Source organism: Leuresthes tenuis, unplaced genomic scaffold, assembly GCF_036924035.1.
Source record: "Leuresthes tenuis unplaced genomic scaffold, fLeuTen1.0.hap1 SCAF_24, whole genome shotgun sequence".
NCBI classification, from domain to species: Eukaryota; Metazoa; Chordata; class Actinopteri; order Atheriniformes; family Atherinopsidae; genus Leuresthes; species Leuresthes tenuis.
In genome coordinates this window covers 15,395,946-15,417,196 of record NW_027325378.1, presented here as the reverse complement: position 1 = coordinate 15,417,196, position 21,251 = coordinate 15,395,946, and the positions used below count along the sequence as shown (strand labels likewise).

The 21,251-nt window shown below is 41.1% G+C and overlaps 1 protein-coding gene across 2 annotated transcripts; it reads right to left on the bottom strand.

The window, feature by feature from the left end:
- Window positions 1–10,158: 10,158 nt before the first annotated feature.
- On the bottom strand, window positions 10,159–17,872 carry pex2 (peroxisomal biogenesis factor 2). 2 transcript variants are annotated; one of them, XM_072378177.1, is made up of 2 exons: window positions 17,781–17,872; window positions 10,159–11,698 (listed from the first exon to the last, which is right to left on the bottom strand). In XM_072378177.1, the coding sequence occupies exons 1-2, from the start codon at window positions 17,782–17,784 to the stop codon at window positions 10,710–10,712; spliced, it is 993 nt and encodes a 330-aa protein (XP_072234278.1). In that variant the 5' UTR covers window positions 17,785–17,872; the 3' UTR covers window positions 10,159–10,709. The 2 variants fall into 2 exon arrangements, with proteins under 2 accessions (XP_072234278.1, XP_072234279.1); XM_072378178.1 differs by having other exon boundaries at window positions 10,159–11,695.
- Between the last annotated feature and the right edge of the window lie 3,379 nt (window positions 17,873–21,251).

The following is a 21,251-nucleotide window of genomic DNA, read 5'->3' as shown; positions in this document are numbered from 1 at the left end:
AGCAAAATGAGCAAGTGATAGAAGTAAAGTGAAAGTGAGAGCAGGAGGAAAAGAAAAGGAGGGGCGACCTGAGAGAAATCAAACATGGGCTCAGTGCAACTGAGGTGCGTCGGCAAACGAGCATGTTATGGCAGCCCGCTGGGACTTCCCTGGCAGATCGTGCTGTTTCCCAATCTGTTCTGAGGAGCAGCACAGCCCCACATGGGGACGTGTGAAGGCGTCAAGATGGGATTGCTTAAGACAGATGAAACAAGGTGTTTTTGATGCCATCTCGAGCGGACAAAAGCCTGATTTCCTGTTTTGCCTGTGACTCAAAGGGTGCTGTGTAGTTTGCTGAACAGTTCAAGGCTTTTTGTTGTCAGGGCTGTAAATAACTAAACACATGAGAGGTGAAGTTATTGAGGGGCTGGATCCACATGCCAAACATTGAAAAATATGTGACACATTTTCCTTTACTTGCCGTTTACCATGCTTAGCACCTGCAACAAACAAATAGTGTCACAGTCATTTTCCCTCAGAGTGAAATCAACCCACAGTGTGAAACTTTTGGCACACATTCGTTTAACTCCGCACAGGCACCGCTTTCTTTACATTCACTGGACCCCTGAAACAACACCACAGCAACAAAGATCACCGTGTCAGGCTTTGTAATATCACTTTACATTTTAAAGGCTGCTGAGCTGCCATTCTTAGGTTTTAACAAGGCATTCTGAGTCGATTGGGAAATAAAGGTGCAATGGAGAAGGTATTGAAGGAATTTAAAGGGTGATGGGATATGTCTAACTTTTTGTTCACCTACACACACAAATTCCCTCACAAACTGAAATCATACAATGTGCAGTGGAAGGGCAGGCAGTGAGGAAATAGAAGCTAAATTTAAAGTGACACTATGCATTCCCCTGGTCATCCACAGCCCCTGCTCCTAATCACAATGCTCCACAGCTTGTTGGTAGTCAAACACACGGGCCTGAGTCTCACAAAGAAAATTCTGCAACAGCCAAATAAGTGCGCCTTTTTATTTATAGAATCACAACTGAACATATAAGGAAATGCGTTTACATCAAATTGGCTCAGATGCTGGCCATTATTAAGGTCCTCTTTGTATATCAACTGAGTTTCCTGGCAAGAACATTTGTAACAAAAAGCTTTTTTAATGTTTAAATGAAAATTTTAATGAGACGCTGTGTTGCTTTTCCTTCTGAGTCTTTAAGAGCTCTCTAAATCATTAAAACTTGCTCTTTCTTTGATTTCAAGGTCATTTGAAGAAATAAGGCAGCCTTAAGTGGCCCTCGGACCAAAAGTGGCCTATATGCCAAAGACTGCAAATGAATGTAGCCTAATGCTTTTTAATTTGCATTCATCTTTAAAAACATAGAGGAGCCATCTTCAAGTTATAATAGGCTGAGATGGCAGTTGGAGGCCCTCTAGTCATTAGTGGCAATGCAGCTCCTCTGAAATGAAGGCCTTTCTCATTTTGTTTCAACTTAGGCCCATTATTGCAAAGATGCATTAGCCTGTTGTCCATTTCTTGTTCGCCCGCATACAATACTTCAGTCTGACTACGTCTTGTGCACCCACATATTCGTACGGACTCACCTCCTTATCCATCCTGTGAGCGTGAACACATGCAATGCCGCTTTTCTTGAAACACATGCGTGAAAACAAAAGACGCCAGAAATGGGGACCTTCGGAGGAGATGACATGCATTGTTTGTTTAATCACGTGTTATGAGATGCCTCTGTGTAATTATGTTGTCATCCGTCCGTATCACCAAAGCAAAACTGGGCCGCCGCAGCATGCCTTGCTCCTTGCTCATAATTCCACATTTCTGCTTTAACGGTCAAAAGCAAAAAAGAAAAAGCCCTCAGTTTTTTTTTTTGTCTTTCATCTTTATTCCCTATTTTACTATTATAGCACAACTGTTTAGAGGTTGAAACTGTCATTCCCTCTTTGGAGCAGTCATGTAAAACCTATATGCCTTATGTGTCATCTTCTGGTGCATATAGGGCCAGGGCAAAAGACTAGGGATTTTACAGTCTACATTGAACTGATGAGATGGCAAAAAGCCATATGTTCTATCAAACACAGCAAAAGGGGTCTTTTCTTATTTTGTCATTTCCCCTACACGTCCTTTCCTCTCAATTTTGTATGTCTCTGTCTCTCCTCTTTCCATTTCCCTGCCATTCCTTTTTATCTCCCTCTATTCTCTGTGTGTCCTTTCTTTTCCCCTTTCCTCTCTCTCTCTGCAACGATATGTGGTGTGTGTCTGAGAAAAACTGAACATCTCCAGTGAAATTGGTTTTCCGTGGAGAAACTGATGGATCACTCTGTGTTCCTGACGGGAGTATAGGGGATTGTTTATGCCGTACAGACAAATACATGTATACACACACACACACACACACACATGCGCTCACGCACGCACATATGCAAGGGTGAGAGGACAAGGGGATTGTTTATGCTGAGGCAGAATGAATTTTTATGAGCTGCAGATTGCTGTTTATAGGAAAAATACACTTTTAAGCTGCAAAAGATGTAATCTAGATTGTAGCATGACCAACAATGAATTATGGGTTTGGAGGCAACAGCTGCAGTAGCCTTCCTCTCACCCTCCATTTCCTCAGCACACACAAAAACACTGAAACACACAAAGACAGAGATTAGTGGCAAAATGTTTCTGCTTTAAAAAAACCAAATGGCTTCATATGGCCAGCATATTAGGCCCATCCCCTACGCACACACATATCACAGATCATGAACATCCAACTGTCAAATGTCTGAGAATGTGAGTGACGAGCAGCTAATCTGCAATGCGACACACATACACACGGTACAAGTATAAAAACAAAAGACAAGAGAAAAAGCACAGTAAATATGATATTTCTCAGTGCCATATTTAAAGAAATGAAATAAAAATCAATGTTGCCCTTGTCATAGAAATCAAGTCTTCAAGCACTGACAAATTCACCCCTTTAATAGTTAGATAAGAACAACGTAAAGTGCATAAACAGGCGCATGACTAAGCTTAACTGCAGGCAAAAAACACATTCCACATTCTCCATTTTAAAACAATTTCACTTTATGGATTTGATCACAAAATCTGAATAACTGAATAAAACTGCGCTGTTTTTCCGAACCAAACGTGACGCTACCATCTTATGCAGCAAACCTAAACGAGATCCTCCATTTCACCTGGCATCTCATGTCTGAATAGAGGTTGAATGGAAATCAAAATGACAAAAATCAGTAATGCTAAAACATACAACTTCTTCCACAGTCATCTCTTATTAATGTGTGTTTGGAAAAAAAGCTTTTTATTGAATTAAATTCTTTCCTTCAGTCTTTGTCTTTCTTTTTATTTTGGTCTGAGTTTTCATCAGCACGACTGAGAAGATGGAGCAAATGCATTCCGCCCATATGTATGAATGAATGAATGAATATGATTATCAACTCGTGGACCCTCTCAAGGACAGAGTGTCGTGTTCTTTCTGTGACTGCTGCTATTCATTATTATTATTGTTTGCTGGAATTCACTTAAAATAATTTTCATTTTTGTCCACGTCTTATTTGTAAGTGTATGACTATAGGTTTGATTAAGAATTTTTCTTATTGTTGTGTGTGCATCTTCATGTGTAATTAGGAGTGTTTTTGTGTGGGTGAGACTGTCCTCTAGGCTGCTTTTTGTAGCTTAATGACAATCTGTATATTCCCATTTTTTCCTCGGTGGCAGTCATTTTCAAATGCAGCTGTTTGCAGGTGATGTACCTAGGAAACGCTGTCCTGTAATTGTGTCACTCTGTCTTCCTGTGGTGAGGTAGCTGCTGGCTCCCTGCCTACCAGCCTGCAACTCACCAGAATAACCAACGGAGTGGGGAGTGGGAGAAGAGGAGCTCCATTAAAATGCAAAATCACCACTGTGGTGCAGTGCGGCGCGTTGCACCCTCACTTTTTCTCCAAGGCAGCCATCTTATGATGGAATGAGTATGTGTTTGATGGTGTATGAATGTGTGTGTGTGTGTGTGTGTGTGTGAGATTGGGCATGCGCATGCATCTATATGTCTGCGTGTTTGATAGAGTGTAGAGTTGAGCTGCGGCGAGGAACGGTGAGATGGTGTGGGGTTGGTAAGCGGGTTTGTGTGTGTATGTGTGTAAGTGTGTGAGGCAGGGGTGATAAATCAGAGCTAGGTAAAGGCTTTTTAATGCAGCGGACCCCTCTCCCAGCCTCCATCCTCTGTCAGGGCTCAGTAAAAGATGAGAGCCCCCTGGGGAACAGCACTCGCCCGCAGCATAGCAGGGCTACGCCGCAGGTCACGCAGACACATGTGCGCACACACTGACGGGGCCAGACGCAGAGCCACTGACTGGGCCTTGTGAATGAGTGAATACATGAATAACTGAATCTACTGAATGCATGAATATATAAATAAAACCTTCCACGGGAGCCACATATATTGATGAACAACCCCCAAATAAATGTGTTTTTCGAATGATTTCCAAATGAATTCTTAAATGATTTATAGCCGGTGATATTGCATTTAGATCAGAGAAAATATTTTCACACAAAACAGAATGAATATTTGGTTCATTTCTGCGTGTGCTCCTAAGGTCAAACAGAGTCTTTGTCGATGATACGCCTTGAGTTTTGAAGCGGCCCCAAGTTTCAGTGGGCCGGATATGAAAAATATGTGGAATTTGCCAACATCTGACAATACTTAGTCGGCAATATATCTCCTGTCTGATAGAAAAATGTGTTCTGAATTGCAGATATGCTCTTTTTTCTGGCATACCTTTTTAATTTGACTTTAAGGGAAAACACGCCATGCTTCTAGATAGACAAGGAGAGATATGACTGCTGAATGTTGTGTAGGCCTTTGTGGATGGGGTAGAGAGGACTCCAGCAGCTTGGCTCAGAAGACAAGCACAAACACTTGAGAACATAATACTTGATGACGAGCCCAGAGTGTCAGTAAGGGGCCCTGTTGAGAAAATCTGCTGTGTTTGTGAACAGGATGAAAACAAAGTATGGAAATGGCAGAGGACTGATACTTAGTTGAAATTTCAGATAATCTGGTGTATCAGTTTATGCTCTTTTTATAAGAATTTGTTAAGTTATTACATAGTCTAGTTTTTCACCCAGGGGAGGGGATTGCTCTCTTTCTGGGTCCCAAGTCTTATTCATGGAAAATCAATTTTTAAAAAAAAAAAAAAAGAAATGTAGTGGAAATGTAGTAAAGAAACACGGTATACCTTTAACAACACAAGGTGCAGATCGAGGCAAATTTTTTGACTGTGCTCTGAAAGGATCAGTTATAGCATGCGTATATGTGGAAAAGTATTAAAAGAGTATAAATTTGCACTTTTGTTGGCATTGTTCCTGTTGGAACAATCCTCTCAACCAACCTTTATACACTACATTTTAAGCTAAATTACCAGAAATACATTGCAAATGACGGGTGATAATTATCACAAACATTTAAAGTTAAGTTAAAAACAAACAGCACAAGGCGCAGAGAACATCCTTACTCTGTAGGCTTACACCACCTGTGTGTTATCAACTCTTTTGTGTGTGAGTGTGTGTGTGCGCGTGTGTTTCGGTGCATCTGCTGGACTGAGCAGGTTAATGCTGGTTGACACATGCGGATCACTGATCTCCTGGAGGAGTCAAGACTCGCAGCGCAACCTTCACACACAGGTATCCATGGCAACCACAAAAATTATATTTCCATTTTCTCCTGCAGACCGGAGATTCCAAGATGCTGAAATGCACAAATATATTGTCATTACCTGGCCGCCTCATACTTAACAGGGTTATGCTTTTTCTGCCCGCTGTTGTCATTGTTCAGTGTTGCCGACTCAAGATTCCTCTGGTTATCTTTGCCAAACAGAAACTCCATGCTATCTACATATTATCTCTCTTTGCCTGAGTGAGGATCCCCTCCTGAAATTCCTTACTTTCATGGCCACTATTTTGTTACATATTTTCTACATATTTTCTTTCTCAACTTGGCTTGGAGAGTTGAAACACTGGAGTCTTTCATCAAACTGAAGTAATGCTGGTCAGAATGGCAGAACGTTATCAAATATTCATGGCGCTTTACACGTGTTCCTACTTGTATTTGGTTGCCTATGTGTATTAAGAGCCTGGTAGTAGCATTGATTGACGGATGATGGGGAATAAAGCTCTGCTCTACTCCACTCTCCTCCTCTCTAGATGCTGACAACTTTGGTTGTTTGCACAATGATCTGGATGCTTTTTGCTCACTAACAACATAGACTTAAAGAAATTAATCTTATGTGTGCACACCTTTATTGGTAGAAAAATACCTGAACAAAAAGAGATAGAGAAACAGTTTTGACAATTTGTTTATCATACAACTCTAGACAAGATGGGTCTTACATTTACTAAAAGGATTCTAATAATCTTTAATTATCAGTGTACACACTATGGAATAAGGTAACTTTGTTCTTTTAACTTTTTAACACCCAGTATGTGCCAGAGCACTGGAGCCAAGTTCATGCCTTCTCTTCAATCTCTTTTAGGGGAAAACAGAAATGGGCACATTGTGTCCTGAACCACATTCCTGAACAAGCAGAGGTTCAATCACATTTGCAGAAGTTATCAAAACTTTCAAAGAGCTCAGCTGGTGCTTTAAGCCACAGGAAATTCACTGGGCCATCTGGAGGGATGTGTGCAGATTATTGCTCATTTAGTCTGTTCTAGACATCAGTAGGAAGTGGACTGAGATGGCTAAAAACATGCACATGTACACACACACACAAACACAAGCACATACAAAAACGAGCTTGGCTTTGGTAGAGGTTACTGCAGGCGGTCACAACACACCTGTGTATAATCCCTATGATGGCCTGCGGTCCTGTCCCCTCACTACTCCTGTCCTCCCTCCTACAACCAGAAAAGAAGTTAGACAGTTTGCTTGCATCTCTTTGGTCTTGGGTTACGGTAAGTGAATATTGAATATGAAACATGTTAAGAATGTTACTTTTGTTTTTCTTCCAAATACCTCAATACTGTTTAAAAGAATGCTATTCAATATGAAGTCAGTGAAGATTTATACTATTATATTTATAATGGGACATTTGTACCAGGTGGAAGTATGCGACAAATGTAGTTTTAGTTTGTTTTCAAAGTGAGTTTTAAATGGGATGAATCAAAAGAATGTTTGTTACAGTATATTAAAGCATACAATATTGAGTTCCTATGAATCCCCCTATCATAGCTCTGACTGAATCCATGCATGCTGTTTGCCCCTGAAATGGTGGATGAGGATGCATATTTTTCAAGTTATAGGGAAGAACAACCTTTATTGACTGATATCATAAGATAAAACACTGTTCAGTGTGTTTTTATGATCTTGTATTTGCTCATGCCAGACTGCAGATATTGGGGTGAGCATATATATAATATAAAAATCCCAAATTATCCTGGGTCTTAAAAACAAAAGAGGAAAGGCTACGATCCACGTATTCCCAAACCAGTGTTGCTCCATCTTTGTGTGAAATGCAACCAGACAAAACCTCAACACCATGATAAAAGCCCAGGAAATTACTTCCTTATTTTAGGTTTGATTGATTGTCCCCCTGACCTGTTAGACTGAAGAGGTGGTTAAGAAGAAAAGGCAGACTAAGATAATTGGGCCCGGTGGTATCCAAAGCCCGGCAGGTGTTGAAACAAGTATAATAGTACACGTACCTGCAGCGGCTGCAGCCCTGAACCTCGGCACACCTAGGATTTTACTACCTTCGAGGAATTTTGGTGTTTTATGTTTGGCATGCCTTTTATTGAATAGATGAAATATGAGATGCTTGTAACTCCCACTGACGTATTGGACATGCCACAAGAAAAAGATATACAGGTGTCAGAAATCCTCTCAAGTGTCAACAAATAAATGAAACATTTTTGTTTCATGTTTTCTTGGCCTAAAAATAATGCTATTTACTCTTTAAAAGTGATGTCAGTTCTTGGAAATATCTCTCCAATACAAGGGGGATGTGATTCCCTTACCTGTTGAAAAGTAGGTAAAAGCTCACGCCATCAGCAGAGAGATCAGAGATGGAATTCTGTTGAAGTGAAAAAGTGCAGATGTTTTTACTCTTTAATTTCATTAGTGAAACACAGGGCTCTCTTTGTCCTTCTAGACATTTCAAATGAAGAGGTAAAAGCCAGGCATGAGCTTTAATGATAACATTTTTCTTAGAGAAAAATATGCCTGGACTGTCCTTATATTATCTGCAAGCCAAGGGCTTCGTTCCAATTAAAGACCACGGATGGACCATTCAACAAGCATGCACACAAACGAACCTACAATAGGTACTGTAAAGTACCTAGTATTACAGAGCCCAGAGAAGAGCTTTTTACTTTAAAAACTATTTAATCAGGAAAATCAACGCCTTACTTCAAAGAAATGGAGATGAGGGACAGACGGATAAAGAGGCTCATCAAAGAAGGAGATCTAGTTAGGGATTCAACGCCCTAATTCCCTTTCTCTTAAAACCATCGTCAGAGGGGGCACAGGGCCAATTTGCTCCCTAAATGGCTGCGTGTGAATGTGCAGATTGCTTTGCATAGCCGCTGGGAATCTGGGCTTCTTCCTCTTTTTCTTCTCCACACGGAGCCTGCGAATTAGAAAAGATCCAAAGACAGATAGACTTAACTGAGCCCCAGCTACCTTCCTTAAGTCCAGAGCCCTGTTCCAACTTCCAACTAATTCAATCCATGGCCTAACTCAATTAATAGACTTTAATGCAATGTTTCTTCTTTATCTCCTCTCTTTCCTGGGGATTGGGGACTTCAATTAGAGTTGCAGAGCAATATCAGCAAAAAGGTTTGGATTGTAAGTCTGTCTGAATGTTAAGACAATGACATGTCCCAGTGGCATTAAGGTTGATCATATATGCATCCTTAATCTCAAACATCTCCTTAATCTCACTTTCTGGGACTTGCTTCACATTAATGTAATGTGGTGCATAAAATATTGACAACCAGTTCTCTTTCCTGTCTCTGGCTTTATATGCATTAGTGTTGGATTCATTAGTCAAAATGTCCTTGATGTGAAAGAGGACCTCCGAGTTTCACGGGATGAGTCCCATGTTTTTTTTACATAATGTCAAACCAATCCTTATCTAGGACTGTCACCTCCACTTCAAGGTGCGTATTTCAATTTTCTCAGTACTTCCATAGGTGCTTTAAACCATACAATTGATTAATTTTGGCCTTGCATTACCACAAAGGACATATACCATAGGGACCTGCAAAAATTCTAGGACAAATAGTAAGTAGCATAAATAATTTAAGATCAGCTCTGCTGGTACACCCACCCAGTATTCTTCAGGGCACTCACGTGTCTCACGAGGACAAACATTTCAAGCTTTGTCCTCTCCACCCAGCAAAAACATTAACTGCATCTTTGTGCAAATGTGTGATGTCTGTCTGAGCTGGTAGATCTGAGACCAGCCTCCCCGCAATAGGCTCTCTATCATGCCTGCAGTTCCAATTGATCGTCCTGGCAATCAGCAATTAAGTACTACTGATCAGAGCAGGAGGAGGGGGTGAGAAGGAGAGGCAGGAACCCCCCCTCCCCGTGCACCCCATCACCTCACCCCACCCCACATCCCACTTCTCTTGTCAGCCCAGGAAAGCCTTCACTCAGCTGGGGTGAGTTTGGCCCGGGGCTGGGCTCACTGGTGGAGGTTAACTCCAGCATAAATAAGCATCTTTGGACTCATTACAGGGATTAGAGAGTAATTCGCCTGCAAGGAAGGAGACGACTGCCAGGGTTTTGGTACAGTTTACTACAGTCTTAAAGGGGCGAGGGCCCTTGAGATTACAGAGGGAGAGAGATGGAAAGGCAGCAAAAGAGAGAAAGACCAAGGGAAAAGAGAGGATGGCTGTCAAGTGAGTGTGTGTGAATCAATCCAAGCCCCCGGCTGCCCCCTTGATCTTGAGCATGTTGGGGTGCTGTGAAAACGGATAATGGGAGTTAGAACGACCAGGCCTGTCTAGAGAGAAGTGTGCTGATTGTTATAACTTTCCCTCATCTCTCTCTCCTCCACTTAACTAAATAAACACCCAAGAGGTAGCACTCTATCAATTTTAATGATGTTGAAATACAATTTAGGTACAAAATACACAACAAATGCTAATTTGGCCATGATGAGAGGCATCAGAAATTCCTCCCATTATTTATTCAGCTGACTTTCTGCATTTTTCATCAGAACAAATATTCCCATTTCAACAAACATACACACACACACACACACATACACGCGCACCATCACAGAGCCAATTTGGAGCATAAATCAACACATTCACTCATCAAATATATGCTCTGTGTGGTTCTCTGTAGTCTGTCCAGTGCACCAAAGACAAATAGTTCTGTCCAAAGTCCAGCCAGAGAAACAGAGGGCGCAGAAGACTGTCAATATATGCACACATACATTAAACAGAGCATAAGAGCGTGTGCTAAGACAAGACATAATAAAGAAGTTCAGTCACAAAAACATATACATCATCAAGTCTTTCAAGAAAAAAAAAAAAGTTAAACCTATTTCTTCGTGTTCTAATACAACTCCATCCTTTTGTATATACATTCACATACTAACATCTCATGGTTCTTCATGTGCCTATTCACTGCGCAGCAAACTTCGGGCAAATGTTACGCCAGTTCTTCCTACACAGCAGGACGTGATCATCATCTGCCCACCACCTGCATCTCCATCTTGACCAGCTCAGGCTGCCTTGCTTCTGCACCACATTTAGGACAAGTGTGGTAGGCGTCTGCAATGCTGTGGCTTTTTATGCAATAATAGCAGAAAACATGCTGGCAGCCCACTGTGTGAGGCAGGGTGGGCCACTCTCCACACAGTCCACACTCTTTCCACGCCTCTTGTGCCTCGCTTCCACCTTTCTCATCAGAACTTCTCTCCCTAAACATAAGTGAAGACATAGCTGCTTTCAGTTTCCTTGTGTTGATCAGAGGTAACAAGAAGATGAGGAACTCGGCGAAGCCATGCCACATCAGCTCCCGGTTCATGTACTGGTAAGTTACATCCCTGACTGCATTGGGCTGGCTAAAAACTGCCTGAGCTCCTGTGATTCTTTCAGCGAGGACGGGATAACGGCCATGCCTTAGGAAAACAAGAAAATTAATTAGACTTGCAAACTTTGCAATTCCAGAAACAATGGTCAGAGCATTGCGAAGACCTTGTTGGAGCAAACCACCATCTGTTTCAGAGTCTGAGCCTCTGGAACTTAAACCAAAGCATGGCAGCAAGAGGTGAAAACGCTCCTGGAGCCAGCGGGGACCTGCTGTGAGTATGGCCAGACCCAACGTCTGACTTGGGGAAAGAGGCCTGTACCGGGGGGACAAGGAAGATGTGCTATGGTAGCGCAGGCTCAGCATAGACTGGCCCACAGTGGTGCTGCGAGAATACAGTGTGAATCGCCATAGCAGCAGATGAAGCAGAGCCCTCAGTTCCGGTTCAATAGGGGTGAGCACACCTGGGCGGCAGTTCTGGAAGCACTGAGAGAATTGGGTCCACAGTAGTTGCTCAAGGGCCGAGTCTAACTCCAGAGCATCCAGTTGGCTGATGCGCAACACTGGGGTGTGTGGGTCAACTTCAGGATCTGAGCCATGACCTCCAGCTGCCGTTTTTTGGTCGCTCTCAGTTTCTAAACCTGCTGAAAAAAAAAAAAAAATAATAATCAAGAAAAATATGTACATATGTCAACAATTTTACAGTATTGTTTTACAGTATTGTTACTTTAGTTTAATTTGGACCACTATTCCTAGACATTATGACACTGTTTTAACCAAATTAAATGCTGAAAAAGAGCCTTTTGTGAAAATGACATTCTGCTGAAGTGAACAAGGAAAATTAAACTTATTAAACTTAATTTATACAAATAAAATGTGGCAAAAACAAACAAGAAATTGTCCCTAAAACTATGATCAAGTACATTAGCGTCTTATGACTTACGATTCTTTAATATCTTATCAACAGAAATCATAACGTTTGCCCTGTTTAAGTCATGAACAAACTATATACAGAAGCACAACTATTAAAGGACAACTCTGTCGTCAGGAGGAATGAGGCCCTGGAGGTGAAGCCCATCCTGTTAGGAAGGTTATTTTTCTTTATACATAGGAACGGAAATCACTTTTCACATGTAAAACCCGTCCTTAATGTAAGCTTTGAGCTGCGCCATGCAGAGGAGCAGGGGGTCTTAGACTGCTTTCTCCACTGTATAAACACACACAATCCTACACCAACACACACACACGTGCACACACACAGGAGGCGAAGCCCAGGGGCTCATGGTGCCTGCTCCCTCTGGAGATAGGGGTGTGTGTACAAATCACATCACTAGGGATTAGGCTAACAGCACAGTCTCTGGTACACCGTAAACATCTGCCAAATGCGGAACTATTTTTTCCCCCCCCTAGATTCGACTCCATATGGGATCCCACCATTGTGACGTCTGGGCCATTTTGTGCTGCATACGTTTCAGAACTGCTCACAGGTCTCCAGTTTTATCTGCCCCTTCCTTAACTGAAATGCTTAAGAAGTGGAAGACTAACTAACGCAGGGAGAGACAGACCAAGAAGGCCGTAGATAGTGGGAGAGAGGGACTGAGAGGCCTTTTTTTGACAGTAGCTTTTGTGTCTCACTGAACAGGATTTGTCACGAGGCTTTAAAAGAGATTTCAGCTGGGTAAATATGGCAGTTTTGACAGAATGAGAGAGAGATGATGGTCACTTTAGACGTTTCTCGAGGAGGTGAAAAAGAAAAAGGAAAAAAACAAACTTCTAACATGCAGTGGCAATGCTGGGGTTTTATTGTGGTTAACAGGACCATCTGTGTTACTTAAAACGTTTAGATAGACCAAGGATACACCATCCAGCTAAGTCAGAATTAGCAAATGAATGGAAAAGAGTGAATTCACGCTGAAGTGAGCAGGTATGACAAATTCATTGAGCTGCATTTGAAATGCTGCCATGTTTAATGACTAGAACCTCGACTGTGACGGCAGTGGAGTTTGGATTAAAAAACATAAGAGGCAGTCTGAATGCATATGCCAACCAATAAACAGGCTCTGATTGTTTAGCTTAATCTGAAAGTTTTTCTCCTTGATGGGAGAAAATGTGGAGATTACGTGCCTATGTGTGTGTGTGCGTCCGACTATGAATGTATGTTAAGGACAGCCTTGATCTTTGCAGAGCTCTAATGCGGCGCTAAGTTAATCTATCAGTCCATAGCTCCGCATACACACACTGACAAGCACACACACTGCCAGGTGGTGGAAATCCCCGTCACAGCAGCAGCCCTCTCGGGAGAGTAAACCCAGCCGGGTCCAATAGTCTTTTCAAAGCTTTTTATCGAACAGTTTACAAGTTATGAATGAATATGTTTTATTTGGGGAAACATGGTATTGACAACCACCTATCAATAGTAATGTGACTATTGTCAAGGGTCTGTCAATATTAATGTAATTATGATGTAGAGGGATCAGAGGGATGCTGGAGTCGAGGGCCAAGTAACATCTCCTGCCCACTGCCATATCAATAGCTTGGATTGCTATTGACAGCCTCCCTTCAGACTTGCAGTACTTGCCAAATACATAACAAGCAGACACTTGAGTCAATGCTGGTCTGCCTATAAAAATTAAGCATTTAAATTTACACAGCTTTTACCGTGGACAGCTGGAAATCCATGTTCCTTATGTAATAGTCAAAAGTCACAGTCGATGCCTGTGTTTACACAGCAACAACGGTGTGTGTGTTCGAGGACAGACAGTATGGCATGTGCACACAAGAAATATATAAAGATATAAACAAGGGAAACCCTTCTTTGAGGAATCCACACAGGTGTGCCCAAAGTGACTTAGCCATTATTTTGAGGGTCAGCAAAACCGACTGGGAGACAAAAAAGATTCTGTTGGAGAGTTGGTGGCTAACAACCAACAGAGTTCCACAGCGAGGAGGAAGAGATCGGCAGAAAAAGAATGAATAAATAAATAAATAAATTGGAAAAATTCTTAGGTCGTGCCATTCAATCAAAGCTGTTAAAATACTTTGACAACATATTCTTGGCAATCTTAAAGGGTATTTTGATTCAGGTCAGATGAGAGTTTCTTTCTTTCTTGTTCTCCTAGCTTGTGTATATTATTCAGACAAAGATAGCACATTGACTCAAGGCTGACTGCCATAGCTTAGAGACAACAACAACAATATCCAATCTAACAGGGAACACACTGCAACATAGCTTCAAGGCAAAAGGGGCCATGACCAGTGAGAGGAAGGAGGAACGAGGCAAGAAAAGCATACAGATCATTGGCCTGAAGCTTCACAGCTGCAAAGGGTCCTCTGAAAGGTAGACATCGGGTTGTAGTGACAGCTACCCCACAGAAGGACAGACAGACAGAGAGACAGGCAAGTCAGACAGCACGTCATGAAACGGCCAGCTGGGAGGGCTGAGCTACCGTCTATGGATACAGTGAGGCAGAAACCTGGGTGAAAAGATAAGTAAGGTGAGAAAATAAGGGAGGGGAAAAACAGATAAGCTCAAACGTCTCCCTGGGAGCTGACCTTGAGAATGACGGTCACAACAAAGGAGGAGGGAACATTCCTGAAGCACACGGCGTGGCTTTAGTGAGATGCGGGTATCCAGGGAATAGCCTATAGACAGAGGAAGACCGCACTTTCTTCTTGACCTTGGCTTTGGTGTCTGGGGGAACGATGAGGGTGTTTAGGCCAGGGGACTAAAGACTGGGGGATGCTGGAAGGATGGAGATTCTCTGGGGGACCGCGTTTAGCTTCTCCTGCAGCAGAAATGCAATGAAGCAGCTCACAGGGCTATCACTCCATCACGGTTGGAAACACTGGACCCAAAAGTATCAATTTAACCACCTTTTGTGTTGTAGCACTTAACTTCCTTAACATCTTGCTGCAGTTGATAGCATAATGTATCGCCTGAAATAATGCATAAATGTTCACTTGGCTTTCTATGATGCTTGAGGAGAAAAACATGTCATGCACTGGCAAAGGATACTGGATTACAACTTTTCTTTCTTTCATTCATTTAAATTAATTTGTGTGAAAGCCCTGTTGGATAAAACCTATATCTCTGACCACTCCAGTCGAGTATTTTTTCCTCTCATTCCCTCATTTCAATGCGCTTCTTTCGCCAGGAACGAGTGAGGACCCATTACCCAAGGCTTGCTAATGTCCTCACTATGAAAACAGATGAGAATGTCAGGTTTAGAACTTTTAAGAGAGTGATGTCATACACAGACCACAGGCATTACGGGGACACTAAGATTACCCAGGCGGTAACCAGACTAATTGTTATGAGTCTATTTCATGAAAAATGAATGTGAGCAGATACACAGAGGGATCTTCAGGCTGTGTGCGCATCACACACTAATGCTTTATCAAGGCTCCCCTCTTTCTCTAATCACCCAAGACTCCTCCGAGCTGTGGGGTGAGAGCCGAGTTAATGCCTGGACACACACATGCACACAGCGAAAAAAAAAAAAAAAAGAAAGCATCAGTTATAGCAGCTCAGCTGACACACAGGAATGTGCTCTGCTTAATCTGGTTTGCTCAGAAGGTGAATTATTTAAGAGAATTAATTGATTTCATGAGTACAAAGGTTGAGTATGCTAAGGCTGTATGAGTAATAAGTACAAGGGTTTGCAAAAAAACAACTTAAAAGGTCATGAAACATTTAGAGGGCAGAAAGGCACAATGAATGCGGAGGAAAATTTAGAACAGCTAATAAATGAGAGAACTGAATTAGTGTCTTTCTTAGGAGTCAATGAGAGAGAAACTCTGCAAATAAAATGTGTTATCTGGTGAAATATGTCATCAGCACATTTCTTCACCTCCCTTTATGCATGAAAAGCGTGAGGATAATGAATGGGAAAACATTTTGTCTGCTTTTTAAACCTTTTCAACGATTTACAAGTGTGCGTGGGGTAGAAAATTCTGAGGGGACACTGCTCTTTGTCTCCAGCAAAATCTGTGAAAATGTGAAGGCTAAACAGGGGTTGAGAGATTGAACAGTTTGCAAGTCAAACTTACGATGCCGAAGCTACTTTTGAAAGTTTCTCATTCATCTCCAAGTAGAAGTTTAGTTCCTTGATGTCTTTTGAAAGAAATATTGTGCTTTCTTGAATTGTGTCCATGGCAGTTACTCAACTGCAAATTTGAAAAAAGAAAAAGAAAAAGAAAGAAAGATAGATGATTTATTCGCTTTAACCAAAGTTATCAAGCCCTATAGTATGAAAGGCAGAATATGCAGCAACGTGTATCTAAAATAACTAAATAGTTAACCAAAATAGTTTTAGAATGATACATATATCAATAATGAATAAACAGAGTTTAATCCAGTTAAATGTCAAATTGGTGATTATCCAATTACAGCTTTTGCTTTAAAAAACTTCTAAAGTCCAAGTGTTTTCTGGAAAAGTTAAAGCTGTCCACTAAAACCTTTTATTCAGAAGCTTCTGAAGAAAATAGAAACATGAAATAAAAGCCAACTGAGAAATTAAAAGTCCTGCTTATACTGTAGATGAGCAACTTCTCCCTATTGTTTATCAAAATATGTATTTCTTTAATCATAATGTTTTTTTTTTTTTGCTTCAACATATGTGTTGCCCTAGGCTTGAAAGAACAACATACATAAGTCACAATGGAAATAATGTCTTAAAGCTTCTAAAATGAGAAGACTTAAAAACTTTTCTTTGTTTCTTGTTACTTTGAATGGAATGATTTGGGGACTATGGGTTAGGTGGAAAATACATATGAAGAGGAATGTATAATCTTTCTTCTTTTTCATTAAATAGGTCAAAATTCACCTTAGGTAAAATTCTCTCCGTGATGTATTTGTATTTGTTCTTCATCTGGAAATTCTGAAATCACAACCTAATTTAACTTCTGTGACTCCTTTAAAAACCACACTCATCAAGCCAAGTGTTCAGCTCCAGAGGCGAATGCATGCCCGTTCCTCAATGTCATACAATCGGCTGCGCCACATTTTCCTCATAATAGCACTGGCTACTTATTTTTAGCTTGTGTCAATCAGTCTTTGACAACAACAAAACACAAATCTGTTCCATTTTGATAATAAGGCAAGAGCATTATGTGATAATCACAGAGGGGATTTGGTTTGGCAGAGTGTGTGAGAGTAGTACAGTCAAAGCCAGTGGAAAGGAGAGATATAACCAAAAGACAGATAAGAGCACAGGAGTGACGATTGGGATGAGCGCGATGAAGTGAGTAGTCTCCTGAAAATCAATATGATCAACTTTGCCTTGAATCTCAATGCGGAAGCTTTTGATCTCTAGCTCCGATTATTTTGGGCAAGAAGGGGGATTATTTGCAGGGCTGCAGAACATACTTTTGAAGGAGTACAGTCTCACAAGGTATGTCAACGTTTCCTAGGGACAAACCCGGACCACGCTCAAAATGAATATCAATTATCCGTATACTTAGTCAACTGAACTGCAAGTATTATGCACTGATTACATCAATAAACACCAAAAACGATTTAATATTACATGGAAACATGCTGCAAAACCACCAGCAAAACAGTTGACTACATAAACAGCAAAAAGGAAGTAATGATGTGAGACTGCGAATCTCTACCGTTCAAACGAAGAGAACGTGTCACTTTGGTGCTTCCGTAGAAATGACAAGACATGGGGGACGATTGGGTCGACTTCTATTTTCTAAGTAACGTAATAAATGCATATTTACCCATTTATTATCGTTGGAATGCCGAAATCTATTCAACTTTCCTCTCTGTTGAGCTGAAGACAATTTGTTTTTCCGGGTTATACGACTGTGCCCCGCCCATTAAAGAAAATAAACCAATGGCGCTTACCAACGTCATGTTTTAGAAGTCAGGGAACAAAATAAGCCAATCATATCACGTAGCGCCGAACTGGGAGGGAAAGAGCAGGTCTGTCATGGAAATAAATAATTAACTCGGTCCTCTGTTGTAGTGACGGCGCTTACCAACGAAGTTGATCAAGAAACATCGGTAATTCATATAAAGTACCCCAATTAATGCTTAAACAACCCATAATACCAGGCAAACGAATTTTCCAGTTCACAAAACTAAAAGGGTATTCAAAGATTTACTCTGTAACAATTCTTTAAAATGAGTGTAAGCTAGTTTAGCTTTTATTTTAGTCTAATTGCAGGTACCTCAATGCAGTCAACTTGCACACAATTAGAATTAGAGGAAGACCCGAAGGTATCGAGACGAGGTCTTAGCACCTCGCACCTGTCTTCTACGTCAGGAGCAAAAAAAGCTGAAAGTAGCCAGCTGAGTCGAAGAACGCTAAGCAGCTACTAGGAGAGTTTAAAAGACTTTACGAGCAGAGGTGGACCTGCCTTGAACTGAGCGCACATGCAACGAGGGAGGAGCGTTTGCAGGTAAGTGTCTTTCATCACGCCTAGTTCCCGGCAGTGCAGGATTTAGGCTCCAGTGGCTCTGGAGGCGTGGGTTCGAATCTCACCGCTGCCATTTTGTCATTCAAAGGCACTGTTAGGTTGGAACTTCAAGTATACGTTGTGGACTGATCCCAGTATTATCATAGACATTAAACTAAACATCAGGTTCAGCACTTGTTGTTACAAAATTACAAAGAGATGTTCGGTGTCCTTTCCTCCTTGACAAGTGGTTCCACAGTTTTGTACAGACAAAGCTCAGATTGAAAAGCATTCCTGAGCACTATAGGGTTTGACCACTGAAGCTTTCTCTCTCTTCTTGTAAACAGAAAGGTCTGGACAATACGTCAAAATATCAAATTAAATCTTCAGCCCCTAGTAATATTATATATTGTAATGACTGAAATTGCAATCAGACATTTCCTTGATTTTACTGGGGGCACAGTGCAACCTTACTTAGGGCCCTGCAACATTCCGGACCTTTGGTTGCACTCATGGATGAAGTTAGTTGCATGAAATATGTATTAAAAAAAAAAAGACATTACTGACCTCACTATTCAGACCCAGAATATCCATAGTATGTTTGATTTTTGGCCACGTCAATTTTCATTAGGTTATAATCCATCCATTTTCAAATCAAAGAATATCCTGTCCGCCTTGACTCAAACATCAGAAGATGACCTCTGTCCTGTCAGACAAATGACAGGAGGAAGCACAGCGGTGCTTTCATAAAGCCGCAGCACTTGTAACAGGTGGCAAATTGCATTATGTCTCCATCTCAGCAGCAGAGATCAGGAACACAGATCCACACTCATATTTAAAAAAAGAAAGGTTTCTAATCATCAAGATTGTCATGTGACATCATTTAGCTGCTGAATGTAGCCTGTGTGAGCTGGACTGTGCATCAAAGCAAGAATAACAAGGTTTCAGAGATGGGTTTCGGTCAGCCGGCCCCAGCCGAAGGCCTACTTAACAAGGTTATGTGTTTAGAATCCAGGAGTGCCCAAGTCTTAAAGGTTGATGTGGACAGTTAATCATAAGTCTTGTCCATGTAAAGTGCAACACCCATTCTTCTGTGAACCCGTTGCAGATTTGTGATGTTTTCATAAATGTTGGAATACCCGAGGAATCTGCTTTTTTTTAAAGGCAAATTAAAGAAATACATTGACAACCCTAGCATGTTACTAAGGTACTGTCAAATTTGCCACCTTTGTGAAGTTCCTTTCATTTGAAGCTATACGATATGTCATTGTTATGCATTAAGGGACAGTATACACTGCTTCTCTAAGGGAGTTTGAGTCCAAATTTGGTAGCATTCCTTTTTATCTGAGCTGTATTAATTTCATATCAAAGCTATACAGATCACTGTAGTGCCACTTGAAGGAAACAAGTGCACAACATGTTTTAAAACTCAAGTAAATCAGGGCATGTCAAAACTAATTAATTTCCTTCATTAAGGTGAAACCTGAAGTATGTTGGTGCTTTGTGCAGTATTTTGAATATTGTGATCGACAGGATAAGTTGAAATATTGCCGCATTTCATGGTGATTTTCTTTGAGTGATTTTTGTCGCTTTATTTGGATTCATTTGGCTAAGTGATTGGCCTCCTCGAAAGCTTAACTTATATAATACACAATAGCATTTGAATACCTAACTTGTCCACTGTGTTGTCTGCTCTGTTTTTCTCCATATCTGCTTTATAAGGGTTCTTTTTTTTTTTCTTTGCACTGCAACAGTTAAAACTTTGTAAATCCCTCTTAGAAAAAAAAAAAAAAATCGATGTTTATGGTGAGAGTGCGTGATAAGTATCAGCAGCCAAGTCTCATACTCGGTCCATGAGAATGGGCTGCCATCTACTAAACGCTATCTCCACCTGTTTGTTCACAGAGGCCGCGAGTGGAGTCGTCTGTCATCTTATGTCAGTGGACGCTTTTGCCTGTCTGAACGTATATTTCTGAAAAGACAGTAAATCACACTCTTCCCAAGCTTAGTCATCATTAGCTGTTGATAATATCATTGTGTCAGAGCCTTCCTTATACGCTCTAGTGTTATACAGCCCAGTCCAAATGTTAAAAATGCATAGACTACTTGCTGGGGTGGAATTAGAGCCTGAGGATATATTCAGTAGATAACACCACCACCATTTCCACTAGTTGTCTTTAGGTGTGTGTGTTTCACTTTGTCACAGTGGGATGATATTGACTGGCCATCCAGTGTGTTTTTGTGTAAAATCAGATTCTCCATCTTAATGGAACTACCCCAAAGACACAAGAGTCAAACAACTAAAGAAAACATACTGTACATTTTCGGATTCTGTTATCATGTTTGTGTGGCTATTATATTTCCCTTGTGAGGTTGTCACATGAGGGTATAGTCCTTGTTTTGTTTTCATTTAGTCTATTCTCAAAGGGACATCAGGCAAACACAGATTTCCCAAGATGGAGTTCAAGGTTTTTATGTCAGAGGAGATACTGTACAGTGTTAGTCCCGGTGGGGAATACATGCATGCTTAAACCGAAGCTAATATACGAAGATAAATAATCCTTTTATGTTCATTACCACTTCTGAGTCTCAATGTAGAATTTGGTGGGATGTTATTGCTCAGAAAAAAAAGTTAAAGGGAGATAATTGTGGTGTATCAGGAGTATTTACGCTGCTGGACTCCACTGTGGATCAGGGTTTGCTGTAATTCATCTCTGACTTTTTAAGAACTTTTGAATGTTTTCTACTTTTTCTCAGTGACGGATCCTTCTGTGCTCCTATGCTTGCAGA